This window comes from Tachypleus tridentatus, chromosome 6 (genome assembly GCF_004210375.1).
Source record: "Tachypleus tridentatus isolate NWPU-2018 chromosome 6, ASM421037v1, whole genome shotgun sequence".
NCBI classification, from domain to species: domain Eukaryota; kingdom Metazoa; phylum Arthropoda; class Merostomata; order Xiphosura; family Limulidae; genus Tachypleus; species Tachypleus tridentatus.
This window is the reverse complement of record NC_134830.1, coordinates 160,827,687-160,855,126: the sequence shown is the minus strand read 5'-3', so window position 1 is coordinate 160,855,126 and position 27,440 is coordinate 160,827,687. Positions and strand designations below refer to the sequence as shown.

The 27,440-nt window shown below is 37.4% G+C and overlaps 1 protein-coding gene across 6 annotated transcripts in view; it reads left to right on the top strand.

Annotated features, from left to right (window-relative positions):
• The window catches only part of LOC143254308 (uncharacterized), a 405,605-nt gene that overhangs the window by 341,196 nt on the left and 36,969 nt on the right, over nucleotides 1-27,440 (top strand). For 5 of the 6 annotated variants that reach the window (XM_076509279.1, XM_076509282.1, XM_076509283.1 and 2 more), the window contains one exon: nucleotides 16,189-19,714. The exons of the other annotated variant lie outside the window; for it this stretch is intronic. In XM_076509279.1, coding sequence (XP_076365394.1) covers nucleotides 16,189-16,401 — 213 coding nt within the window. In that variant the 3' untranslated portion in view covers nucleotides 16,402-19,714. Of the gene's footprint in view, nucleotides 1-16,188; nucleotides 19,715-27,440 lie in introns of those variants that run through there. 6 annotated transcript variants of the gene reach the window in all.

Here is a 27,440-nt window from a genome sequence, read left to right as displayed (position 1 = left end):
CATAACTTCCATCTAGGGTACGGGTGCCCTAGCTAGTATAATTAATGAGTATACTTCACAGCCATACGTGATTGTGGATCAGCCCTGAAGAGCACTGTCTTTTTAGTTTAACGTTGCATTCCAAATGCAAGAACAGGTTTACCAATAGAGGAGAGCATATGTCAAAATGTTTATTACGTCTCGTTGAATCCGCGACGTATTTTTAACATCAATTTGTTCTTAAATTTGATTCACCCATTTTTTTTTAATCAAGATAGAACCTTCGCCTGTATAAGGCTTAACTTGATCTGAGACTCAGCTGACAAAAACAAAATCTTATATCTTGGGAGGTCTTTAAAATAACGATGTGGTGTGAGATACATAGCTTTTGTTGTTTTAGATAGATGCGTTTTTCTGTTTGTGTCTGGTTATCACGTCATAAAGCTTCATACTTTTTTAAATACCTGTTTATTCCTGTTACCTTACACCTTGTTTTTTCCTGACGTTTTTAAAAAATAAACAGTTGTTTTAAAAATATGGAACTTTATGACTTGATAACCAGCCACAAACACGCGAGCAGTCTGCATAACTGAAACGTTTTGACCGTTAACTTTAACAGCGAACGTTCATAAAATAATTTTTTTTTAAGAATCTGATACAGATGGAATACTAGCTAGGGTTAAGACACTTTTTCGTTGAATTCATTCTATCGGATTCCTTGTTGTTGTTTTTGTCTGGATTGAGAAAACCTATCGCGATTACCACAGTGCACCACTATTCTGATTTCTTAACGTGCTATTCGAGCAGTATAGTAAACAATAAGTTGTGATATATTTCTCACGGTTAAACAGAATTAGAAGAAACAGTATGTGGTATCGTTCATTTCTCATGAAATAACATCCGGGAAGTTACAGAACAATTTAGCTCAATATGGTAGTCACGTGTTACGAGCATTGTTTTCCCTGAGTTCGTGAGATCAAGAAGCGTGTGTGTTTTCTTATAGCATAGCCACATCGGGCTGTATGTTGTGTCCACCAGGGGGAACAAGAAGCAACGGATGTGAATACTCGTTATTTCTTTTCGCTACTCAACAGAATATTCAAACCTCGTAACTGCAGCAATTGTCCCGGGTCAACAATCGCGGGTGGGTCCTGGTCCGTTTGCAAACTAGTCCCCTCCCTCATAAGCCAGCCAGACAACTTGTGTGGGGGGGAGGTACTGACGGCAGAATGGATTTAGTCATTATTGACCTTGCACGTAATTCTCTATAAGGTGGCGCTGAACAGGTGGACGAGTCTAGTTGAGTGTCTCGCGGTAAATTCTGCCTGGAATAATCTATTATCGGTCACAAACAATTGGTTGAGAACAGAACAGCGGGGTGTCTTAGAGAAACTTACTCTATAATTGAGAGGCGACCACCTGTGACCTTGACCACGAGAAGAACGGAAGTGTACAATCGAGTCCGAAGTCGCTGTTGGCTATTTCAATGACTTTTTTTTTTTTTTTCCTCTCTCCTCTCCGTGAGCGGTTTGGACAACAGCCTGTGGACGGTATAAATCAGAGCACAGATAGCACTGACATGTGATGTGTAATTAACGCCTTCGGCACTCAACAAATGGTCTGTTCCGGGAGCGAAGAGAGATCCGTAAAGTCGGAAACAAACCGCTGCAGACCATCATTAAGGATTGAACAAAAAAAACAAAACAACACCTTGTTCCATTAACCAATTCCTAGAGTGTTTGTTGTAGGGAGCGTGCCGCGTGCATTGACCTTTGTGTAATAGGCCCTGCAAGTGCGAATTAATACGCAAGACAATAAGCCCATAAATTACGTCCTTTGCCAACATAAGCAATAAAGACTGGCAAGATTATACGAGTTTCATACAACTGTTTTTGTTTTTAAATATAGCTAAACATATACTTTTCACTTTATAAATGGAAAATTCCTTATTTTATCTGAAGATTTGTTGTTTGTTTTTTTTGTTTTCATAGAAACTTTGCCAATTTTTAAGCCTCTCACGTAAATTTCATTTTAGATCGCACTTTGCTCATAAATAAACAGGTTTATCTTTATAGACTCAGATGCAATGTATAATTCATATATATATATTTTACACACACACACACTCGCTCATGGCTATATAAGAATATTTAGTGGTCAGGCACGTATGAATTCGTTTTGGTTTTATCGACAATTTCGTGTAAAGGAAGCCATTCTTATAAAGATCAAACTGTTGAACGTCCTACCTGGTATACCAACTGTTATCTGGACACCTTTCGCGGTGGTGCTGTAGACACATCGGTAATCATCGTAAAGACCGAATAAGCCACTGTCATTAGCGTGGACCCTCCTCCCCTGATGTGACCTTCCCAGCATTTCAACTGCGTTATGTGCTGAAGATGTAACTACATACATATCAGTGATAATAAATACACAGCTACATATTAATACGTCATCAACTGAGTTATGTGCTGAAGATGTAACTACATACATATCAGTGATAATAAATGCACAGCTACATATTAATACGTCATCAACTGAGTTATGTGCTGAAGATGTAACTACATACATATCAGTGATAATAAATACACAGCTACATATTAATACATCATCAACTGAGTTATGTGCTAAAGATGTAACTTACATCATCAGGTGTAAATGGACTCAACAACGGAGTGGAAACATCTTGAAATGTAATCCAAAAATTGGGAAAGACAAATATGGTACGAGAAACAAAATGTCAGAAATGCGTGTTGGCATGAGTGATGTATGTTTATATGTGTGTGTGGTTACTTAATAGTCGATAAATACAAGTTTACATTCACTGTTACAATAAACAAGCTTTGACATATTCGCTTGTATTCTTCAATCCAATTTTGTTTCATATGTTCACTTATCCAGTATATATTTTCTGATGTTTGTCATGGGTCCGGTAATCCGGATTTTTTTATCATTATTTATTACCCTATTTAGCAATAAGCCTAGCATGGTCATATGGTTCCCGGGTTCGAATCCACGTCGCACTAAACATGCTCGCCCTTTCAGCCGTGGAGGCGTTATAATGTTACGGTCAATCCCACTATTCGTTGGTAAAAGATTAGCTCAAGAGTAGTTTACGGTTGGTGGGTGGTGATGACCAGCTGCCTTCCCTCTAGTTTTACACTGCTAAGTTAGGGACGACTAGCGCAGATAGCCCCCGATGTAGCCTTGTGAGAAATTCAAAACAAACAATAATTAATAATATTAATAATGCTAGTTAATTATCAAATGTAACTACTATGTATTTTTGTTAGTCGTTTAATAATATACATTTATCAGAAAGGCTGTTCTGTCTTTTCGTTAGCCTAACATCTGTATTGGTCAAACCTCGTGAGATATTGTTGGCCGTAGTTCCAGAAAGGTTACCTAGGTGACTAAATAATACTTTCTACTTTTTATGTTAGAAACGGTAGAAGAGTAGATTGAATTTTCATTTCGCCTTAAGTACGTAACTTACTCTGATTCATCACTAATTGTATAGACTGCCGGTAGGGGTCCACGTATTTGATCTTTCTATAACAACACTCATTTTCTATGAAAAATATAGTAAGATACTCCAGCAAAAATTATTTGGACTAATTGCGGAATGAATGATGATTTCGTTTGTTATGTAATCAACGAAAATCATTGGTTGGTGCATACAAATTTAGAAACGTGTCAACAAAACACTACGGAAATCCACGTGAACCCAGTGTGTAACGGTAGAATTAAAATATGTATTTTTTTTAAAAATTAATAAATCTTGGAGAATATTCAACCTCACGAACACAGGTGAGCGTGTTATTTTATGTTATGCAGATAAAGCAGTCTCAAAGACGCAACTGAGCACATTAATTTATAAACTTGACCAAAACGAAATTCGGGGGAGCACAGCAGATAGCCCAATGTATTTATAAACTTGACAACAACAACAACAGCAGACAGCCCAATGTGGTTTTCCTGTAGAACAGTGTAATAAGTAATGGTATCAATACGCTAACTGTGGGGCTGACGTAAGTAACAAGTCCTTACTTATGTTTCTGATTCTTTCAACGTCGGATTTATGTCTTGAATGACCTGGGAGGGTCAGGTTCGAAATGACCTTTTCCACCATTCTTTGTTGTTGTTATATGTTTTCTTCTAACTGATTTAATGTGTGGGCTATTGTATAAACATGTTTTAATTTTGTTTGCATGTGTATCTTCTTTTCAGGGCACTGTCCGTGCAGTGTTATCTGGTTTCTGTTGTATTTATTGTACAAGCATTATTTTCTTTCTTGTGCCGTAGTATATTGTATATTTTATGATGTAAGGTTCATGATCTGTTGTATTATCTGTGAATTAGCGGTATAAAGTACTGTTTGGATATGTTTATTATTAGTGTGATGTAAGGTTCATGATCTGTTGTATTATCTATAAAATTAGCGGTATAAAGTATTGTTTGGATAAGCTGATGCTTAATGTGATCCAGTCGTCTTGTATGTTTCTATATTCAATAAAATCACAATTTTTTTGCTGCTTCAATTATTGGGTTTAATATTTGGCTTGGACATTTTCTTCTTGTGGTTTTGTGTTATGTTTACTGTGAGTTTTATGTTTTGTTTGCTTCGTTTGTTTGTGCGTTTCGTTTTTCTGTAATTTTGTGCTTGTGCTACCTGAGCGTGAGTGGGAGTTTTTGTGTTATGAGCGTATTTGTTAGCAGTGTTCTTTTTTTTGTGTTGTCTAGTATGTCTGTTTGATTTTGTGTGTTTTAGATGCATGTTTTGATGTCTTTATATTTGGAACAACCTTTGAAGTTGGCTGTAAGTTGTTGCTGGCAGTTGCAGCCGAATGGTCGAGAACTACTGTCCATCTGGTTTCAGGATTTTGTCCTTGATGACCTGGGAGCGTCAAGTGCTTTTGACCTCTTCCTCCAATGAGTGCTGTTTGTGAATCGGAAATAGTAAAACCAAATAACCCGGTTTGAATGGACAGCAACAAACTGTTAATTGATAGGGTAGGGATGACGTTTCGGGTTTTATAGTGAAGCCTTTTTCAATATAGAAGCCGAAACGTCGTCCTCTTTGCATTCAACAGGCTGTTGCTGTCCACTAAACCTACTATGTCTAATCTACCTCAAGTTCCACTGAAACATTCTTGTCTTGTATTACAGGATCGCATAATAATAATATAAATTTCCCTAGTCGTCCTGTACCTTTGCATTCATAAATTCTCAAAAGAATAAAGATTAGTTTTTGTTAGCTCGAATCCCTTGGATTGCTAATTTTGCTTTCCCAAAAAGAACTTCGTGGTTCAGAAGGAGGTTTGGGGGATAGCGGCTGTCAAAGAACAGCAAACAGTACTGTGATTCTCTCGGAAAAATTACCACCAAATCTCTTTGCATAAAATTAGAGTATGTTCTTGGTAATTTGTTTGTTAGCAAGCACAAAAATACACAATGGACTATCTGTGCTATGCTTGCAATGGTTTGGCGTAAAAGCTCTCAAACATACGTACCGCTGAGCCACCAGGGGGCAAATTAGTGGAAGTAACGGTCAATGTCCATTAGAAATTCCACCTTTAAGGTGTTTTTAATATTGTAGGTAGTTTAAATACATAATTAACCAAGTAGTGTGTATCTGTGACTTTTGCTCTGTCTTCTACAGATGAAGAAACCACACACACACACAAAGAAAGAGAACAAAAAGGAAACTGAAACTTAACTATACTGTATTTGATATTTTCTACTTAAACAGCGTGTAACGTTAACCTTAATTCTGAAATGCTAGTCATGGGAAAGACAACAAGTCAGCTTATCTGTCACCTGGATAACCACTCTTGAGTTTACCGTATGACAAAATTAACTGCGACAATTATAACACCCTCACAGTTGTAGCCCTCCAGTGGCACAGTGGTATGTCCGTGAAATTATTAGGCTGGAAACCGGTTTTTGATACCTGTGGTGGGCAGAGCACATATAGCCCGTTGTATAACTTTGTACTTAAACTCCCACTTGTACGTGAGGCGTGTTCAATTGCACACTGTGGTTCGAACGTTAGACACTCCAATTCTTTGCTTGTAAAATTACCACTAGGATGACTAGGCCATGCCTGCCTTCCTTTAGTGAAAAGAAGTAATAAACCATATATTACTGATTCTAGTTGTTGTTTTGTAAACTATATGAAAATACATGTTACTATTATAACACTGCACAACAATTTTTTTTTTGAAAGGTTTTGCTTCATGAAAAGTTTTTGCTGATTGTGACAGGTATCTGGTGGGTGTGCACAAACACAGTTTTGGTTTTGCTTCATCACGTAGGATCTCTGACAAATAGACGTTAACTGTTTACCGGCAATAACGTATTTAATTGCGTTTATGTTTCTAATACGCTATTAAGTTCAACATAAAAGTGTTTTGCTCCTGATTTTCGTTTGTATTCAATGTCCGGTGCATCACGTTGCAGTGTCCAACAGTAATCAGCAAGCATTGACGGATTCCAGTTGCCCTGATATCGTTTTTTTATTGTAATGTCCTGGTGAAACCTTTCACCGTGTTCGTCCTGACAGCACCGAGATTTGCGAAGAAGAAGTCCAAGTGTGATTGGAAGAAATGAATCTTGAGTGACATGTTGCACTTCATTGTTTTGTATGCTTTGAGAAGCTTGTCTACCAGGTGAATGTAATGTGGAGCTCTATAAATTGTCAACATCGTCTTTGAAGGTTTTCCAGGCAATCTTTTCCGGCCCAACTAACAGATCTTCGAACCGCTTGTCACTCATAACATGCCTGATCTGAGGGCCAACAAAAATACCCTCTTTGATATCAGTTATTCTTGGGAACATCTGTTTTCAATAACGAAAACCTTTGCCTTCTTTGTTCATTGCTTTCACGAAATTCTTCATAAGTCCCAATTTTATGCGAAGAGGAGGCAAAAAAATCTTTGCCGGGTCGACAATCGATTCATGCGCCACATTTTTCTGTCCTGGAACTAACTTTTTACGGCGTGACCAGCTCTGTCTAGAATAATGTGACTCTTTGGCACAACTGTCCCATTCACAGATGAAACAACAGTACTTTGTATAGCCGAGCTGCAGTCCCAGTAACAGAGCAGCGACTTCCAGATCTCCACAGATATTCCAGTTGTACTTGCTGTACTGGATGTGCTTCAGCATCATTTCCATGTTCTCATAGGTTTCTTTCATGTGTGCTGCATAGCCAACAGGTATTGAAGGGTGAACGTTGTCATTGTGTAACAGAACAGCTTTGAGGCTTAACATTGATGAATCAATAAAGAGACGCCACTCTTGCGAGTCATGGTCACAACCCAAAGCAGAGAACAATCCTTCGATGTCAACATACAAACAGAGACTGTCAACTTGTGCAAAGAATTTGGTTATATCATCTTGGCGGCTTCGAAAAACAGAAATTTTCGTACCTGGTGACAGCAAACACCATTCCTGCAGTCTCGAACCCAGTAATTCGGCTTTTGCTTTTGACAGACCCAAATCTCTGACCAGATCGTTTAATTCTGACTGTGTTATGAGATGTGGATCGCCTGAGGAGCACGGTTTAAAATCCGGATCAATGTCACTGCCAGTTCCCTATATTTCAGTTTCTTCATCTGGTTCGTCTAAGGTCCATTCCTCTGGTAGTTTCGGAATTGGAAGACTGTCGTCATGTGGCACGGGTCTCATTGCTGAAGACAGATTAGGGTATTCAATTGACTTCTTGTTTTTGGCAGAGAAACCAGACACATTAGTCAAACAGAAGTAACAGTCCGTCACATGGTATTTCTGTTCTCGCCATATCATCGGGACAGCAAACGACATTGTCTTTCGAGTGCCTCTGAGCCAAACTCTCAGACAGACATCACATGTTGCACAACAAATGTGAGGCGCCCATTCCTGGTCTGGATCACCAATTTTACAGTCGAAGTACAGATGATATGCTTTCTTCACAAGAGCAGTCATTGAGCGTCTCTGATGAACGAGCGTATACTCGCCACAAATATTGCAGAACGTATCGCGGCTGTTACGACATTGACGAGACATATTGACCGATACCAATCGTCCTGTAAAACGTCTAAACATCTAACTTGCTTGTTACAATGCTACTGAAGCAATGCTATATTCTGAAACAATACGTGCACATTATAAGTTTTGTATTAATCCAATGAGCAGCATCTATGTATGCAAGCCACATTTATAGCCTGCTGAGACAGTGTCAAGCTGGCTGCGGCCTGCCCAGGCATGCCCGGGCTGCATACTTCCACAGAACAGCTTCAAACCTCTCCTGATTTCATGGATGGACATGCCCAGACTGTACAAAACATTGTTCATAGGTCTCTTACAGAAACGAAACTTTTTGGACACAAATATAAGACAAAACATGATAAAACTGAAGATTTCGGTGAAACGGTACGTGATGGGCAAATCTGGATGTGATTTTCGTGATCAGCAGCGAAAAATATATAAGGAACACCCAACAGTGTTCAAGAAGCAAAAACTTTGTTGCGCAGTGTAATCTGTTATTCCGAGAATAAAACGATGAATAAGATAAAAGTCAAACTTACTTGTTAAATTTCATCTTCTTATCATAGGCACGAGCGTAAGAAAAGGCTACTGTGAAGGTTCGCTTAAAATATCACGCAAAGCTTCATGAGGGCTATCTGCGCTAGCCGTCCCTAATTTAGCAGTATAAGGTTAGAGGGAAGGCAGCTAGTCATCACCACCCACCGCCAACTCTTAGGCTACTCTTTTTACCAACGACTAGTGGGATTGATCGAAACATTATAACGCCCCCACGGCTGAAAGGGCGAACATGTTCGGTGCGACGGGGATTTGAACCCGCGACCCTCAGATTACGAGTCGAACGCCTTAACCCAACTGGCCATGCCGGGCCAATTCAGTAATGAAAATCCAGAGAGAAGCCAGACAGTCGATACAACTCTTGGGCTACTGTTTTATTAGCGCCTAATGGGATTAATCATAAAATTGTACCGCCCCCACGGCTTAAAGGGCAAGCATGTTTGGTAACGGGGATTTGAACCCGCGACCCTCAAATTCCGAATTTAACACCTTAACCACTCAACCATGTCAGGTCTTACCGTGAAGTAGTTGGAAGTCAAATAGCATAATATTTATAGAGAACATTTTAATATTTAAACTTGGCCCTTGAAGTAACAGTGCTCCAAAAGTTTACACTACCCACAGTTCTGTGTGCCGTTAATCGAGCTTACGACACGCTGTGAACGATAATGGCTAAAAATATCTAGCCCCAGTGATACACAGTAACTATGTTAATGTCACTTTAGTTTTCTGTGGAGGTTGACAGTGGGTTTCGTGGAATCTTAAAACAACAAATTTTATTCATATCTGTCGGATTTCGATCTGATTCACATTTCAAAGGAGAACCACAAAACAATTTGTTGGTTGTTGGTTTTTATAAATATCACATAAAACTTTATATATACTCTTTTTTTTGCCAATGATAGGGTACATCAACACGCATGAGCAAAATGTGATTGATACCTCCTTTAATGGTGACTCCGCGCGCCCCCTGTGATCAAGGTGAGACTCCAGCCGCGAGAGCTTCTGTGCGATATTCAGTGCGTGCAATATGGCTTAGTGGCCGTGAGAAACCATTTGACGCCTTCTAGACGTTTGCTCGTCTCAGTGTGTTCATTTTTAACCCCGTCTAGGACATCTATTACTGGTTAGGTTAACTTATGTTCTCGCTGAAGTCACGTGATGTGACGTTTTTCGGTTGTTTGTTTTTTTTTACTTAAGACTGGGCTAATCCTTAAGGTTGCACTGAGACTTATTATCGTACATAGGATGTTTATATTAAATAACATTAAATACACACGTTGCCATGGAAGATGGACGTCGTAATTCTAAAAACACATGAGTGAAAGCAAATGAAAATATGTTAGTATATATTAATTACCATTAATCTGTCATGTCCAGTGTCGACGAAGCCTTTCGTTCATATCCAGTTTTCATCGCAGAAGAAAAACATCTTCTGTATTTTATGAAGTGGTGAATGAACTGTCAAGTTCTTATGAAAATATTTTGTGTTATAGGAGGATATTTATTGTCTTGTATACACGGAGTCCAGGAGAGTTATTGTCCAGCATATACGGAGTCCAGGATATTTACTGTTTAGTATACACGGAGTCCAAGAGGTTTATTTTCTAGTATGCTCAGAGTCAAAATAATCTCTTCGTCTTTTTCCCCGTTCTTAATTCAATATTGTCATCTGGAAACTTACTATGCTGTATTAACTCTGTTACCTGTACGACGCCGTTCTAAGTGACTAAAGTAGTAACAAGCATCAAACCCGGTTCATCCTGATTCGCATGCAGTACTTTTCCAAAAGTAACCGAACTTTAAGTCAAAGATGAAGGAGGGATGTAGTCATAGAGATAATAGATTAATCTGGTATCGTTAAACGCCGCCTTTCGCTCAAATATATGTTTCTAATTTGCAAGGCATACTCCGATCCATGAGTTTCCATAGGTGTTTAATCCAATGGTGTTCCAATTAAAGACACAGGAAGGTTATATTCTAACATTCCAAATCAGTCCCCTTCAGATGGTACCAAAACTGTTCTATCGGACTAGATACAACTCTGTATTGATTATTACAAAATTACATAATATTATTTGGATTTTTGTAAAGTCTGGCTTCACTCATTTCAGTTTTGTGGAGTAATGTATTTATTTTCCCTAATGGAACGTCTTAATTAGTCTCCAAACTAAACAAACAAACAAAAAACACATTTCTGTAATATTTCTTGACATTCGTGGTCAAATAGGTTCACATCCAATGTAGTTAATACAATAAAGCCTCCTTCGTAGCTGGCTTGACACAATCGTGATTGAATTACTCACCTTTTGATCCAGATCCTTATTTACTAGTTCTTATTACTCTCCAAAGTCCATGATCAGTCAGATCTGGATCCTTATTCAAGTACCTCTTATTACTTTCCAAGATTCATGATCAGTTGTCATGGCTCTGTTGTTTATCAGTTTCCTCACCAAACTTATTGGTGTCGTCAATTTTTATGATTATGTACAATTTGCATAACCTAGCCTTTCTAACGTTTTCTTGGTCCAGCATGGCCACGTGATTAAGGCACCCGTAATCTGAAAGTCGCGGGTTCAAATCTTCATCACACCAAACATGCTTTCCCTTTCACCCGTGGGGGCGTTATAACGTGGCGATCAGTCCCACTATTCGTTGGTAAAAGAGTAGCCCAAGGGTTGGCGGTGGGTTGTGATGACTAGCTGCTTTCCCTCTAGTCCTACGCTGCTAAATTAGGGGCGGCTAGCGCAGATAATACTCGTGCAGCTTTGCGCAAAATTCAAAACAAGTAAACTAAACTTTCCCCATTCGTTTGAGAGAATGCTGCATCAACATCACAGATGGTACCTGAATACGTGCTCAACGCACACGGATCAGATGTAGAAAAATCGCAGAGAATTTGTTGCACATATTATTTCTTTCTCATTTTTTAGACAGTCTTAGAAAGATGTCCCTTGTAGGACGTTGTAGATGATCAGATATAATCAACGCTGTTTCCGTAATTTGTTTAGCGTCGTACATGCACACACACACACACACACACATATACACTCCTTTAGCTTTTGTTTTTGTCATAAAGAAATATTTATAACTGTTGTGGCACTAGGTAACACGTGTGTGTGTGTGTGATGGTGAAACTTGTGGTAAATACAAATTTTAAGTGACCAAACGAACGTACAAAAACTTTGACTATTGTAATATTGAATTATGGGTGAAGATTTTGTTAAGTGCGAAAGAAAATCGTCTGTGCATATGTGTAAAACTTGTGTTTATAAACACGCATGAGCACGAAGTACTTCATGATCGTTCCATTAAGTTGCAGCATATAAGGGTGAGCAACAGGTTAGATGTTAAACTTGAAAGAAAATCAATGATACTCGTAAGTAATTTGAAAACTAGGGGGCCTGTCTGTGAAATACCACGTTCTGTGTGGCTAACGACTATATACAATAAATTTTCAACCCCTTCCTTACATTCTTGTACATCCTTTGACCCCTGAATCACAGTTGCAACCTTGCGGGTTCTGTTTAACCATTCTTATGCGTTGGTAGGTGAGCAGGTGTCTATTTCATAGCTAAATCACGTGAACTCTTGTTTAATGATGTATGGAGCGCGTGACCTGAAGGCCGAGACCTCTATGAAACGTATGTATTCGCGGTAGCAGCGACGAACAAAGCAGCATCATACAAACAGTGGTCGTAATTACTGGTTTTATTGACCGGTATCACGTTGACATTTTTGTTAGCAGCGTCCCAGCCGTTTCCTCGCTACAAAATATAAAGTCAAATTATTATAATTACCACTGAATATCAACCAAAAGAAAAATTATTTTGCAAAAACCAAGGGGTTCAGAATTTCACTTTTGACCTTTACTGCCGGCAGAGGGCAGTCAGCCTTGAGAGTTGTTGGTGTACAGGTTGCTTTTTAACCTTTGCTTTACGCAAGTAGTTTCTTTTGGTGTTTGTTTTTTCAACGACTAATTTCTCTTTCGTTAACATACGTACACTGTTTTCTGTTTAATTTTTGCATTGTGAAGTGATAAATTAATTATAAATGTCAACATTTGTCCATAAACTTAGCAATATAAGATTAATTTCAGAAAGTATCTACTCTGAACAATACAAAACCCTGTCAAAACTGGAAAGGTAAGGTTATTGATTATCTAACCTCGGTATAAGAAACAGTGCACATAAATAGACTTACATTTATCCGTCATTAACGTTCTGAACTTCAAGTATTAAACTTGTAACGAGAATAAAATTCTAAAAAGGTGTGCAGTGTGACTAAACACCTTCTGTCAGTGTAACGTTCTGAACTTCAAGTATTAAAAACACCTTCTGTTTGTAACGAGAATACAAATTGTGACACAACACCTTCTGTGTGCAGTGGGACAGGTGTGCACTACAGGTGTGCAGTGTGACAAAACACCTTCTGTTGCTGGGACAGGTGTGCATGTGGACAGGTGTGCAGTGTGAGAAAACACCTTCTGTTGCTGGGACAGTCACAGTTTCTGATGGATACCTTCTATCCGTTGTTAGGGAAATAAAGCACTTGATTCGTTTGTAGCGTTGTGATAGAACCACTTAATAACTATCTATTTTTGATAGCCCTGGCCGGGCGGTTAAGGCGCTCGAATTTCTGTCCCACCCCACAGGCCCAGCATGGCCAAGTGGTTAGGGCACTCGACTCGTAATCCGAGGGTCGCGGGTTCGAATCCCGGTCGCACCAAACATGCTCGCCCTTTCAGTCGTGGGGGCGTTATAATGTGACGGTCAATCCCACTATTCGTTGGTAAAATGAGTAGCCCAAGAGTTGGCGGTGGATGGTGATGACTAGCTGCTGTCCCTCTAGCCTTACACTGCTAAACTAGGGACTGCTAGCACAGATAGCCCTAATGTAGCTTTGTGCGAAATTCAAAAAACAAACAAACAAAGCTTCTGATCAGAAAACATGGTGATTCATGGTCATTTTTTGTTAAATCTTAACTTTGTGTATTGGTTGATGCTACAATTAAGATTTCGCAGTAGGTTAGAATAAACATTTTATCCAACTACCGGCAATCTTGTGAATAATGTAATGCACCGAATCCTATACTTAAACCACGGTTACATTATTCAAACCTGAATTATGAAATTGAAACATAGAAGTGGTTTATACACTTTTAAAATAAACTCAAAGAAACCATAAGAGAACCCAATCTCTTAAGTAATAAAGGAGTGATCGTCAGTAGGTGGCAATGATGTAATGACTTTTTTTTATCTCTATGCGAATTGCGTAAATATTAAATAATATATTTTTATACCAGTTATCTCCAAAAGTGAAGTTAATAGAGGTGCATAAGACACCTATTGGTATCGTATTTTAACACGTTAAAAGGCTTAACTATTGCACAGTAGTTGGAGTAACACACTATCCATGTTTTATCTTTCTTTTTGTGTTAAAAATATCAAAATGTGTCATCCATTTCTATTGTGGTTGAAAATTTTTCATTTCGTTAATTGCATCGTAACCATATTTTTCACATTGTAAACAGAGACATTGGTTCTGTAATAGATAAAAATGATCCTTTGGTTTGTGATAGGCGAAAATGGCCCTCAAAAGTTTTCATTCATCGATAATTTTAACCTTTATCAACGTTCAAATTTTAAAAGTTTCTTCAAGAACTAGAACGTTGAACCTTATCTAAAGTATCGACTTAGGTTATTAATTTATTATTTGCGAGGACTTTACATTGTTGGTTCTGACACGAGCTACATCTGGTAATCTTTATCGTCTGATTTGGTTGCGTGTCAGTTACGTTTTTTTTTCTTTTCTTTTTTTAACAGGTGGTTATAAGTTAGACTTACTTTGAGCACAGTTGTCTGGTCTTCAAGCCATTGACGTCAGTGTGTTTTCAAATATTTAAGCCAACAAAACTTGTATGTTAGTCACGCAATCTCGAAAAAAAAATAAAAGAAATGTCTTTTAGCAGAAAACTGAACAGAAGTGTCATCGACTTGTCAGTTCATACAGTGTAATCTCCAACGTGGCTGAAGTTATCACCTGGGTCATTATCTACATAATGGTATTCGTTTGATAAGCCTGAGGTCACATTAAGCTTTCTTAAATTCTAGGCTTGCTGAAGGTCGATCTTTGAAAACTTGAACCTGTTGTCCTGATCCAGTTAACCAAGAAGCTTCGAGTTTATCGCACGTTATTGGCCTTATTCGATTATCCGAACTTCAAGCGTTTATTAAACTAACACGTGCATTTAAATTCTCTTTTTTTACGAATAGAAGAAATAAGAAACAATATTTTTTTTCACTTACGCATATTTTTTGTGTAATTTGCAAGTTTTCCTTAAAATATTTCAAACATTTTGTCATCTCAAACTTGCAGTTTGTGTCCACACAAAGACATTCACAATTAACCTTTTATTTAACACTGGAGGTCAGAAGCTAAAAGGGTCCCGGCATGGCCAAGTGGTTAAAGCGCTCGACTCGTAATGCGTGGGTTGCGGATTCAAATCCCCGTCACACCAAACATATTCGCCTTTTCAGCCGTGGGGGCGTTATAATTTGACGGTTAATCCCACTATTCGTTGGTAAAAAAATAGCCAAAGAATTGGCGGTTGATGGTGATGACTAGCTGCCTTCCCTCTACTCTTACACCGCTAGATTAGAGATGGCTAGCATAGATAACTCTCGTGTAGCTTTGCACCAAATTCAGAAACAAACAAATAAGCTAAAAGTTAGTGAAGGTTAGAGTACATTTAGTTGTCTGTGTTTCTACGTACTTTTTTTATCAAATAATATTGTATTTCGGTTGCTCAGATATAGGTTTAAAGACTTACAATTCTATTATTCGGTGCTTAAACTCCAGTATTCTTTACAGCTAACATTAAAACATATTTGGTCATAAACTTAAAATCAAAATCTCAATATTTTAAGAGCTTAACCTTTTAGCACGATAATGAGTTCTTGTTTGGTTTTTGAGAGGCACTAAGTTCGATCCCTGCAAAGGGAGGGCCATGGACTTAGAATATTTCAAGCATGTGTCAGTATTTCAATATTTAAGGAAAATGTATCGCTTCTTTTAGGTATTTTCAACATTAAACGTGTCACTTAATTTTCTTATGATCAGGCTTAACATGGTCAGGCGGTTAAAACATTCGACTCGTAATCTGAGGGTCCCAGGTTCGAATCCCCATTGCACCAAATATGCCCACCGTTTCAGCTGTGGGTCGTTATAATGTTATAGTCAATCCCACTATTCGTTGGTAAAAAAGTAGCCCAAGAGTTGGCGGTGATGACTAAGCTGCCTTTCCTCTAGTCTTACACTGGTAAATTAGGGAGGGCTCGTGTAACTTTGCACGAAATTTATAAACATTCTTATGTCCAACCGTTTCGTGGTTTTCGATTTAAACAATTAATAGCTACTCAAGAATATGGATTTTTTTTTTAATGACGTGTGTATTTCATTTAGTTCAATCTCCATGAACCATAAAATAGAAACATTACGTCAGTTCATTGTAATTTAAATATTTCGTTTGTTCTACTTTCCGTTCCAATGTAATCAAAATAAAATAAACGTTTACGTCATAATTCCAAAAGAAAATTTAAAATCAATGTTTTTCTCTTTTAGAATTTCCGGGAACAGTCGATTGATGGCTCCAGTTTACCACTTCTGAGTGAAGATCATTTGAAGACCTATCTAGGGATGAAACTTGGACCTGCATTAAAACTTAGGTCAACAGTAGCCAAAAAAATAGGACACTGTGTAGTGTGTATGCATTGTATCCACTGTCATTCAGAAGAATATGAAAAACAAAACGAATGGTCGACACTGGGAAAGTAACATAAAGAACACCAGCTTGTGGAACAGCGTTATTGGTGTAAATTACAATATATATATTTACAAGAACCAACTGTACAATATAATACCCTCCGAATATTGTGTCGCACGAGACGATTGGTACAAAATAATTAAGACAATTTTCAATCAATGATAAAACTCATCAGGGCCTTCCAAACTCAACAAACAGCCAATAGAAGGTCACCAACGTGGAACCTTTTTGACCCTTGTGGAAAGAACACGTGGACTGTACACAGTGATCAACTTGACGCTAATTAACGTTTGTTTGTTTGTTTTTCTGCCTCTCAACATTGTAAGTTCAAACCGGGATTAAAATTATTGTTTATTACACAAAATTTGCGCTAATTCTATAATCGCGAAACAAGAGACAGACGTGTTTCACGAGAAAACAAAATAGTTGTAAATCATAACGGCTGATATCTTGGAAGGAAAGTGGAATGAATGTCATCAGAAACCGCCTTTTGAAACCCAAGCATGAAACGATATACGAACATTTATTATACAATGAAAGGGCGTTATTATTATTATTATCCTTTCCCCCTATTTTGTTAAATATTACTCATGCACACTTAGTTTTGTTCTTTGTTAACAAAAATGATTGAAGTTTGTCGTAAATGATGGTCTGTTTGAATGACGTATGGTACAAGTTTTACCGGTGTATCTATAAAAACAAAAAGTTTAATTTATAGAAATATTTAGATATTATAGAAGAACTGGATGTCTTCCTTCAACTATGGAATTAAGAGAAGATTGTATATATTTATATATATTATTGACTGGTTCATTTAATTGTAAGAAAATTTGTCTCTTATTCGGTAAGAGTCCAATAATATTTTTAACACAAGGAGAATATTTTCTCCTCGACCGTACTTTTAGGACAAACAACAGACAGTGTTCCTACAACAGGCAGATGTTAAAGAAGTTTATATGCTAAAACTTATTGTCTTTTAACATCTTTCTGTTTTGTTTTTGTCTTTCGTTTTGTTTTTAGGTTTGGTTTCGGGTAAAACTTAATTAGTGATAACCGCGTGCAAAGTGATACGTATCTGTAAGTGCAAAAATAAGGCCTAATGTGAATTAAGTCTACTTCCCACTCGCAAATATGGCGTGTAAGTGCAAAAATAAGGCCTAATGTGAATTAAGTCTACTTCCCACTCGCAAATATGGCGTACAACCTTATGAATGACCATTGTAGAATTATTCTTTCTTCAGTTCTTAGGAACGGATATGTTGGTCCTGTTATTATGTATTCGTGCTAATTCAGCCTTTCCAAAGACAGTCTTCGTCAAGAAATGAAACTGTAAAACCGGTATAAAACTATACTGGTTTCAACGAACCCGATTCGTCACAATATTGTGGCTTTTTAATGTGTTCATTGTAATCTATGGTTGTTATTAACTGTGATATACATTGTATGAAATTTTGTGTTGTTCAAACTAAAATTTTCGCATAAACGTATGGTGTCAGTCGGTGACTTATTTTAATTTCTTTTTCCTTACGGTGGTTTTTGTTTTCTCCTAATGCTTTTTTATTTACTGTCATGTTTTTAAGTTTTAGTTTTGTTATGAATCAAATGCGCAACTGTTATATGTGTCTTAGCTGAGACAAGAGAGACCAAAACTCTTACTACCGTTATGACAGATTATCAAAATATAAAAATAAAAATATTTAAAAAAAATATTGTCTAAAAGATATTTACAAGATGCTTAATTTCTTGGATTTCAATGTGTTGTTTATAATCAAAACATTCAGTTTAACCTAGTAACGTTGTAAACTGAGAAGTGTCCCAAGGATATTTTGTTGGAACTCCACAAGTTATCGAGTACAAAGTAGGCCTAGAGAAAAAGTGAGGCCTACTTTTTCCTATTAAACGTTACCATTTCGAGACAAAGTCGCTAAATATCTTCACTGTAAAAAGTCTCTAACTGCCCAACAATGAAACATAATAGAAAAATAAATCATAAGTAAAATCCATAGCACGTTGCATTCTCCCAGTGTACATTCGCCATGTACATATGTCGACTTCTCAACTTCGTGAAATAGAGATAACATAATCTAATGATTTTATAGAATCTATATAATTCTTGCTTTATTAGAAATGGACTTTTAAACCTAGATTCAAGCATAGCTGTACTTACTTTATTTTGATCTACTAGCCTGTTGGAAGACAACCAGCCACCAGTAACTGTTAACTGAATAGCAGTATTGATTGCCACTTTTACAACTCGTGCATAGCTGAAAGTATGGGGCTTATACAGTGTTGCCATGTCTGGAAACTCTGAATTCATCGATATGTAACCCAATACACTTGTAAATCTATACCTTAGAATGTGATTTAAAAGAAAATCCTGCAATTTGCATAAGATAATTTTGGATTCTAAATTTCATATTCATCAATACAACAACAGCAACAAAAAGTTTGAACTATTGCCAAAAGGGTGCTAAGCCTAATTTTACCTTCTATCTCATGAAATAAAGCAAAAATGCCGATTTCATTATGGACGCTGCCAAAATGCGAATTGATTTCATGAACTTCTTTGGCGTCAGATTCGTACTTTAAAGATTTGACCCAACTAAAATGAACTCTGGCGAGTAAATGAATATTCTGCTTCGTATTCAAGTAAATATATATGAACGGAATCTAATTAATTTTTATGGTAGATTCTTTATATTGTATTTTCATCCTCAAATTTCGGGCTAAGTCATCAAAGATGTAACGACGTTAAACTACGGTCGTATTAAAATAATCGTTCAATATAAGTAATTATATTGTTTCTTCTCCAACTACTTTGTAGTCTGACACTGTGAATTAATATCAAATCCGATTTGAAACAAACTAAAATGTTTTTTTTTTTCAAAAGTAAAACACTTGCCAAAAAATATTACAACAACAACAACAACAAAACCAATGAATGCATTTGGAGAGCTGAAATTGTTTTGGGTTTTTACTAATTGTATTGTGCCTGAGTTTTATTTTAGATGTAAAAAAAAATATATATATATATATATATATATATGTTCCTGACATCGTGATGTATAAGAAGTATCTGAGAATTTCATGAACTTTGATCCCAAAGAAACTTGTTTTATTTACAGTGTATTGAGAACAGTGTCGCCCTCACCGTAAGTAGACTGAACTACCTTTATATATATATATGTGTGTGTGTATGTGTGTGTGTGTGCGCGCATGTGTACAAATGATATTTAAATAGATTTGAAAGTAAACATTCAGCGACGAATTTTATAAGGTGTACATCATGTAGTATGGGCTTTAATAAATCGGTTATCCTTGTGATTCTAGAATGTTCTTGTATTGTTATATTGCTTTTTAATCTCCCTTGGAAGTGAATTTTTCATAGCTTTCCGAGGACAAAGGGCCCGGCATGGCCAAGTGTCTTAAGGCGTTCGACTCGTAATCCGAGGGTCGCGGGTTCGAATCCCGGTTGCACCAAACATGCTTGCCCTTTCAGCCGTGGGGGCGTTATAATGTGGCTGTCAGTCCCACTATTCTTTGGTAAAAGAGTAGCCCAAGAGTTGGCGGTGGGTGGTGATGACTAGCTGCCTTCCCTCTAGTCTTACACTGCTAAATTAGGGACGGCTAGCGCAGATAGCTCTCGAATAGCTTTGCGCGAAATTCAAAAACAAACCGAGAACTAAATACTTCGAACGGTTTCACGAAGTGTCGTAATTGCATTCTTAATTCTGGACATAGTCTTTGCCCAGAAAAGTATGTTGAAAGAAAAGAAACTTCGATAGAACTATTCGATCATGAACAATCTTTTTTTGTACTACATTAGAATTGACCATCGATTGATCATTTTGGTAATATTGATATAAAATCATTTCGTAATTTTGTGAAGAAAAAAAAAAACAGAGAAATATTTCATTTCCATGAATTCGGTTGATTTTTAACTTATAAATAATGCCAATAATAAGCTGGCGTTTATTCGAAACGCAGAACTCAGCGGTTAGTCTGAGGGCTTAAAAGGCTAAGTATTAGGTTTCGATACCCATAGTAGGCAGAGCGCTGATAATCCGTTGTGTAACGACGTGCTTAACGAAAACCGAATAAATCGAACCCATTGGTTATCACATTGCTTTATTGTTAAAATGCTCGTGACAGGTATTTCAGGCGATCACGTCATGACATCCGGGTATGTGAATTATTACCTGACGCCACGATGTAAAACTGTCTATGATACAAACAGCATTGTAGTTTGACAACCTTTCAAAGGCATTGGTGTGAAAAAGTTCAGCAGTTAAGAGTTTTTAATTGTTTATCAGAAATCAAAGAAAGCTTTAGGACTTGCATGAAATAATTCAAGAAATCACATTTGAATGTGAACTTTTATATCCAGTGAAAGCTCAACAGTACCTCTCCTCGATTTTAAACTTGTTTGTCTTTAGAATAATGCCACATTGGGCTACCTGTTGTGTTCACTGCGGGGAATCGAACTCCTGATTTCAGTGTTGTGAGTCCGAAAATTTACCACTGTTTCATCGGAGGATTAAATACCAACTACTATTTGGATTCCCATTAAACATGCTCGTCCTTTCAGCCATAGGAGCGTCATAATGTACGGCCAATTTCATTATTCGTTGGTAAAAGAGTAGCCCAAGAGTTGGCGGTGAATGGTGATGACTTGTTGCCTTCCCTCTAGTCTTACACTGCTAAATTTGGGACGGCAAACGCAGGTGGCCCTCGTGTAGCTATGCGCGAAATTCAAAAAACAAACAAACAATTTCTGCTACAATAAAATAATATAAAGTAAATCACAGAAAATAAATCGACAGGATTAAAACTTTTGTAAACAAACGCTTTTATAGTTAGTAACTAACGGTAAATATTACCTACAAATCTTGGTATGCATAATACTTATACGAGGTCTGTTAAAAAAAATACGCGGACTGACGTCATAAAACAAAATGTACTTTATTTAGAAGTTACAGGTCTGGGACCCCTTCAAAGTACTCTCCTCCCCAACGCACACACTTATCTCAACGGTGTTTCCACTTGTTGAAACAGTCCTGGTACGCTTCTTTTGTAATGTCCTCCAGCTCCTTCGTCGCATTTGCCTTAATCTAGGAAATCGTCTCAAATCTTCTTCCTTTCAAGGGTCTTTTGAGTTTGGGGAACAAGAAAAAATCGCAAGGAGCAAGGTCAGGTGAGTAGGGGGGGTGGGGAAGAACAGTGATCGAGTGTTTGGCCAAAAACTCACGAGTTCTGAGGGCTAAATTTCGCAGCAACGCGGTGCATCTTCAATTTTTCGGTCAAAATCTCGTAACAAGATCTAACTGATATCCCACACTCTTCAGCAAGCTCCCTGACAGTCAGACGTCGATTTGCTCGCACCAGGGTGTTGATTTTGTCGACGTGTGGGTCGTCAGTTGACGTGGAAGGACGTCCAGGACGCTCATCATCTTCAATGGGCTGTCGACCATCCTTAAAACGTTCATGCCACTTGAAACATGCCGTACGCTTTATAGCAACATCACCGTAAGCCGTGTTAAGCATAGCAAAAGTTTCAGTTGCAGAGTTTCCAAGTTTAACACAAAATTTCACAGCAAGTCGTTGCTCCTTCAGGTCATTCATTCTGAAATCCGCCAAACGAAAAAATCGCACTTCACTTAAAACCGCGTAGCTAATACACAAATGAAGATATCTGCAATCGGGAAATGGCGTCGTAATCAGCTGATCTGTGCGAACCTAGCGACACCAAGCGGATTTCCATGGAACCAACTGGAGCCGCGCAATTGAAACAGTCCGCGTATTTTATGAACAGCCCTCGTACTGTGTGTTTGTATTTATAATAAAATTAAGGCTTAATCGTTTACTTTTTGAGACGGAATGAAGTGCTGTGCTAACAGAAATTGTCTTTCCTAACGTTTTGTCATTGGATATGGAGGCACGTGATTATTGACGTCATTGCTTCAGTTTTTATAAATTTCACGATTCTATCACCTACGTATATTATACATGAACGTTTTTATTTAATAAATATTTAATTAGTTTAGCTGTAAAATATTGTGTAGTGATTATAATTTTAACTTACTGTTATTACACCAGATGGCGTACAGAGGCTTTTTTTTCTTCTAACTTTTATTTGGTAATATTGAATAAAGTTATCTAAGTTCGATATGAAATCTTATCATGATGGAGATTGTGATGTATACATACAAAACTTGGGTCTTGGAAACTACCGATCACAATTGGTTGATATTTTTATAACGATAGAATATTTTGACAGTTGAGCTATAAATAAAACAATTGAAATTTCCACAAAAATTTGTTTTGGATTTATTCAATAAAAATTACAAACAAAAAGGAGTAAGTTTCATATAACAACAATTAAAAAACTTAAAATATCATTTGTGTTTCTTTAGTGAAAATGTCATGAATGTTGCAACAGGAAAAACAAAACACTGTCATTGCTATCTGCGTTTGGTTTGGTTTGTTTTGAATTTCGCGCAAAGCTACACGAGGACTATTTGCACTAGCAATGTAAGACTAGAGGGAAGCCAGCTAGTCATTACCATCCACCGCCAACTCTTGGGCTACTCTTTTACCAACGATTAGTGGAATTTACACCATATTATAACACTTCCACGGCTCAAAAGGCGAGCATGTTTGATGCGACAAAGATTCGAACCCGCGACCCTTAAATTACGAGTCGGCCCTAACCTCCTGGCCATGTCGGGCCTTTCTGCTAGTAATGCTAAGTTGATTTATTTTGCTGTATTTTATGGGTTACCATCTACTGCTTGCCCTCCCCATGCAGCTAATCAGTTGTAAGTCCTAAGGCTTATAATTCAAAATACGGTTTCAATACAAATGGCTGGCCCTGCACAAAAAGCCCATTGTGGAATTTTGGACTTAATGCAAATAAACACCTACTGTTCAAGATAGAGTAAAATATTGTGCTTTTTGTTTTCATTGGAGCGTTTTTAGACGGATTTCACGTATTTTATTTTACTACCGAATACACTTACACCGGAATCACTGTTGTTCAACTAAACCTTTTAAGGGATGCAACTCGCACGGGAAAGAAAATGGTATTGCATGGGATTTGTAAGTGTGGTTAATATCTTACACTTTCAAGAATACTGAGAAACGGGTAAGTGCTTCAGCTAAGGAGACGCAGGTTTAATTCCTTACTACTTGCCAATAGAGCTGCGATTAATATATACCATAAGATTTGCAAGAGCGAAAGTAAAAAGACACTGGCCGTGGTCGCTAGGTGCTCGCTTTGCAAGCGCTCACTCCAGTAACATTCGCTTAATGCATTTGACAAGCTTACGTGAGCCCGACATGGCCAAGTGTGTTAAGGCGTTCGACTCGTAATCCGAGAGTCGCGGGTTCGAATCCCGGTCGCACCAAACATGCTCGCCCTTTCAGCCGTGGGAACGTTATAATGTGACGGTCCATCCCACTATTCGTTGGTAAAAGAGTAACCTCAGAGTTGGCGGTGGGTGGTGATGACTAGCTGCCTTCCCTCTAGTCTTACACTGCAAAATTAGGGACAGCTTGCTCGTGTAGGTTTGCGCGAAATTCAAACCAAATCTTTTCGCTTATTTTAATGATAGTTAATGCGTACATTACAACTAGGCATCCCTTCCTCGCCGTTTGTTATTAATGTTATTAATTTATTCTAAAATATTCGAAAAGCTTACTGGGAGACACAAGTGTAGATGACGACGTTTTGAAAGTCTTTCGCCTGAAGACGAAAGGAGGAAGACTTTCAAAACGTCGTCCTCTGCGATAGGCAGATGCCATCCATTCTACAAAATATCATCGTGAATACTCTGCCTGAACAATCTATCAAAGAAAAACGTGACGAGTTTGGCTTCAGAAGGACATCATGTTTTATAATGTCAACAAGTGTATCGAGGCACGTGTTTTGTGGTTTTCTTTCTCGTCAGAAGTACTGGCCTTCCGATGTACGTATAAAACAGATAAAGTGTGACACTCTGTGATGCTGGGATCCACCAATAGCTTTATTTGATGCAAAATAATCGGTTTCAATCATTTTCTCTCATACATATACAGCTATCCTAATATCTTGAGCCTTGATTTCGAAACTATTTCATCATTAAATGAGATTTCTTTTTAAACCTTTGACTGCACGAGAAAGGTAAAAATCAATAATGCTTCGAATGAAAAAGGGAGGCGGTATGAGCGGCTTGTGACACAGCAGATAAGAAGATGGATATTTATTTGTTTCGGAGACCACAGTAGTCTTTCCCTAACTAATGGGTGTATAGTAACAATGATGTCCTCAGTTGGTGGTACATCAGTGTCAGGGTGCGGTGGTTTTACTTGGAGATTATTAGTTATGTTGTTGTTGTTTTTTTAAGAAAAAAAAAAGAATTTTATGTATACGAGCATCAGAGTTTTGTGGGTAACACCATTTAAAACACGTATAAAAGTTTTGTTTTGTTTTTTGAATTTCGCGCAAAGCTACTCAAAGGCTATCTGTGCTAGCCGTCCCTAATTTAGCAGTGTAAGACTAGAGGGAAGGCAGCTAGTCATCACCACCCACCGTCAACTCTTGGGCTACTATTTTACCAACGAATAGTGGGATTGACTGCGACGTTATAACGCCCACACGGCTGAAAGGGCGAGCATATTTGGATGCGATGAGGATTCGAACCCGCCACCCTCGGATTACGAGTCGCACGCCTTAACCCACCTGGCCATGCCGGGCCACGTATGAAAGAGAGAGAGAGAAAAAAAAGCTTGCCACCTAGTGGTACAAGTTCGAAACATTTTTATACAATTTCTGAATAAATATTTTATTTGTGTATGAATAAAATAGTGTTATTAATTGATAAACATGTTCTAGAACTGCAGTGTAGAAAAATAACGAAAACAAATGTACAAGTATTTAAAACTTTAATGTTAAAGCAGCTTCTGGTGTTCAAAAGTCTCTAAATCAACAAACATTTCCTGAGAGCGCTAACATTATGGATACTCGTTTAAAATATTTAATACTTGGTTGAGAAATTGTAATCACATTTTTGTTTAAAATGTTAAAACAAAAAACAGAACATGTGAAATAATTTCACGTCAGTGTTTTCTCAAATCCTGAAACAGATGAAGAAAAATATCAAACGAACAAGACATATGAATCCTTGAAGAGTTATATTTTTAAACTCCTAACTGAAATGTTTAATTCTGTTATGCCTAAGTAGGTGTTTTAAAGTCATCACTTCTGGATTAATAGTTACGAAAAATTAGCTTCTAGGAATAACTTCAAAAGACGTTTTTGTATACACGTCAGTAGTTATTTATTTATTAATTTGTGTAAATATCATGGTTCTTAAAAATTCATAGGATTTCAAAAAAAAAAGAACTTTTGACGAGAATAAACAACAGTGCCACCTAGCCAAATTTTAATAAAGCTTTAATAAATTTAAAAGATATTACTTCTTATATACGTGACCAGCTATTTATTTATTAATTCACATATACATCATCGTTCTTTAAAAATCCTAGGATTAACAAATGTCGTTTTTGGCAAGAATGATCATTAGCGCTACCTAGCTGAAATATGATAAAACTTCCTTTCCTTCAAGCTTATCGCGAAGCAGTTTCTACCACTACACAACCCTTAATTATCAAACATTGACTTTGTTTTTATATTGATCTATACCACAAATGTATTTTAAGCTGATTATCATAAGCGGATTATCTAACCAAGTTTATCATTCATTGGTGACACCTGGCGGAACGAACGTTCATTGTTTTCTTTTGAATTCATAAGTGGCTTTGTCAACAGGAGGTGATTATTTATGTGAATTCACTATTTTTTGTGCATGTTTGCGCGATATATAGATATTTTTAATTTTTTGGTAAGCATTGTTACTGGTAACTTCGAATCATTTCTTTAACAAAATGGTTTTTATGTTGTTGTGTTAAAAATGTTTAAGAGAATGAGCCCTTAAAAATGCTACTCGATGAATTTTGTCGTGATATTACAATCACGTTCCCTCGAGCTCCTCATTGTAGAAGGAATAACAACTGGAATCCTTTAAGCACTGACACGTGTACGTACATGACCATTGGAAGTAACAATAGCTTCGTGTTTGTTTGTTTTTTTGTCGCTGTACATTTGACACGTCTGACAAAGGGAAACTCCAAAAACTAAAAAAATGGATGTAATGGCAAGATGGTTAAAAAATACATCTTCCTAAAAGGAAGGAAATAAACAAGAACAATACACTTGTAAGTTTGTGATTTTTACGCAATTTCCATTATAACTCATGTTATTCTTACTGATTTCTAACCTCATAGTCCCCCGCTAGTACAGCGGTAAGTCTACGGATTTACAACTCTAAAATCAGCAGTTCGATTCCCTTCGGTGGACTTAGCAGATAGCCCGATGTAACTTTGCTATAAGAAAAAACACACACACACCATATATTCTGTGTAACAGTATTGGTAAAATAACTTTGGATGTCATAAAGTCTGACTACCACCACTCACACGCTGGAGATACAAAATGTGGCAGATATATGAGAGCCAGAATGGCAGAAATTTTTATTAAATTTTAGCTTGAGTTGCTGCTAAAAATATGAAAACGTTAATGAGGACGGAATCTCTGCATGTTAAGTTTGGAAAGTATCGACGCTTACTTTGTTTCTCATTAGTTTAAACGCCGTATAGGTGAACTAGGAAACAAAACTGGGAGTTTAGTTTTGATATAGCAGAACACAATATTCTAGTTTTGTTCTAATATGTCAGAACATGCTGTTTTAGTTTTGATTTAGTCTGAGAGAACACAGTGTTTTAGTTTCGTTTAATTATTCCTGAACAAAATATCATAGCATTATTCTAACAGCTATCTGCTGAGCACACCGAGAGAACTCGAACCCCTGATTTTAGCGTTGTAAATCCGGAGACATACCGTTCTACTAGCGGGGGGGAGGCGTAATACGAAAGAACACAGTACTGTAGGATTCGTTGTTTTTGATTCAGTGACACCAGTATTGATGTAGATACGTTAACAAAACATGGTCAA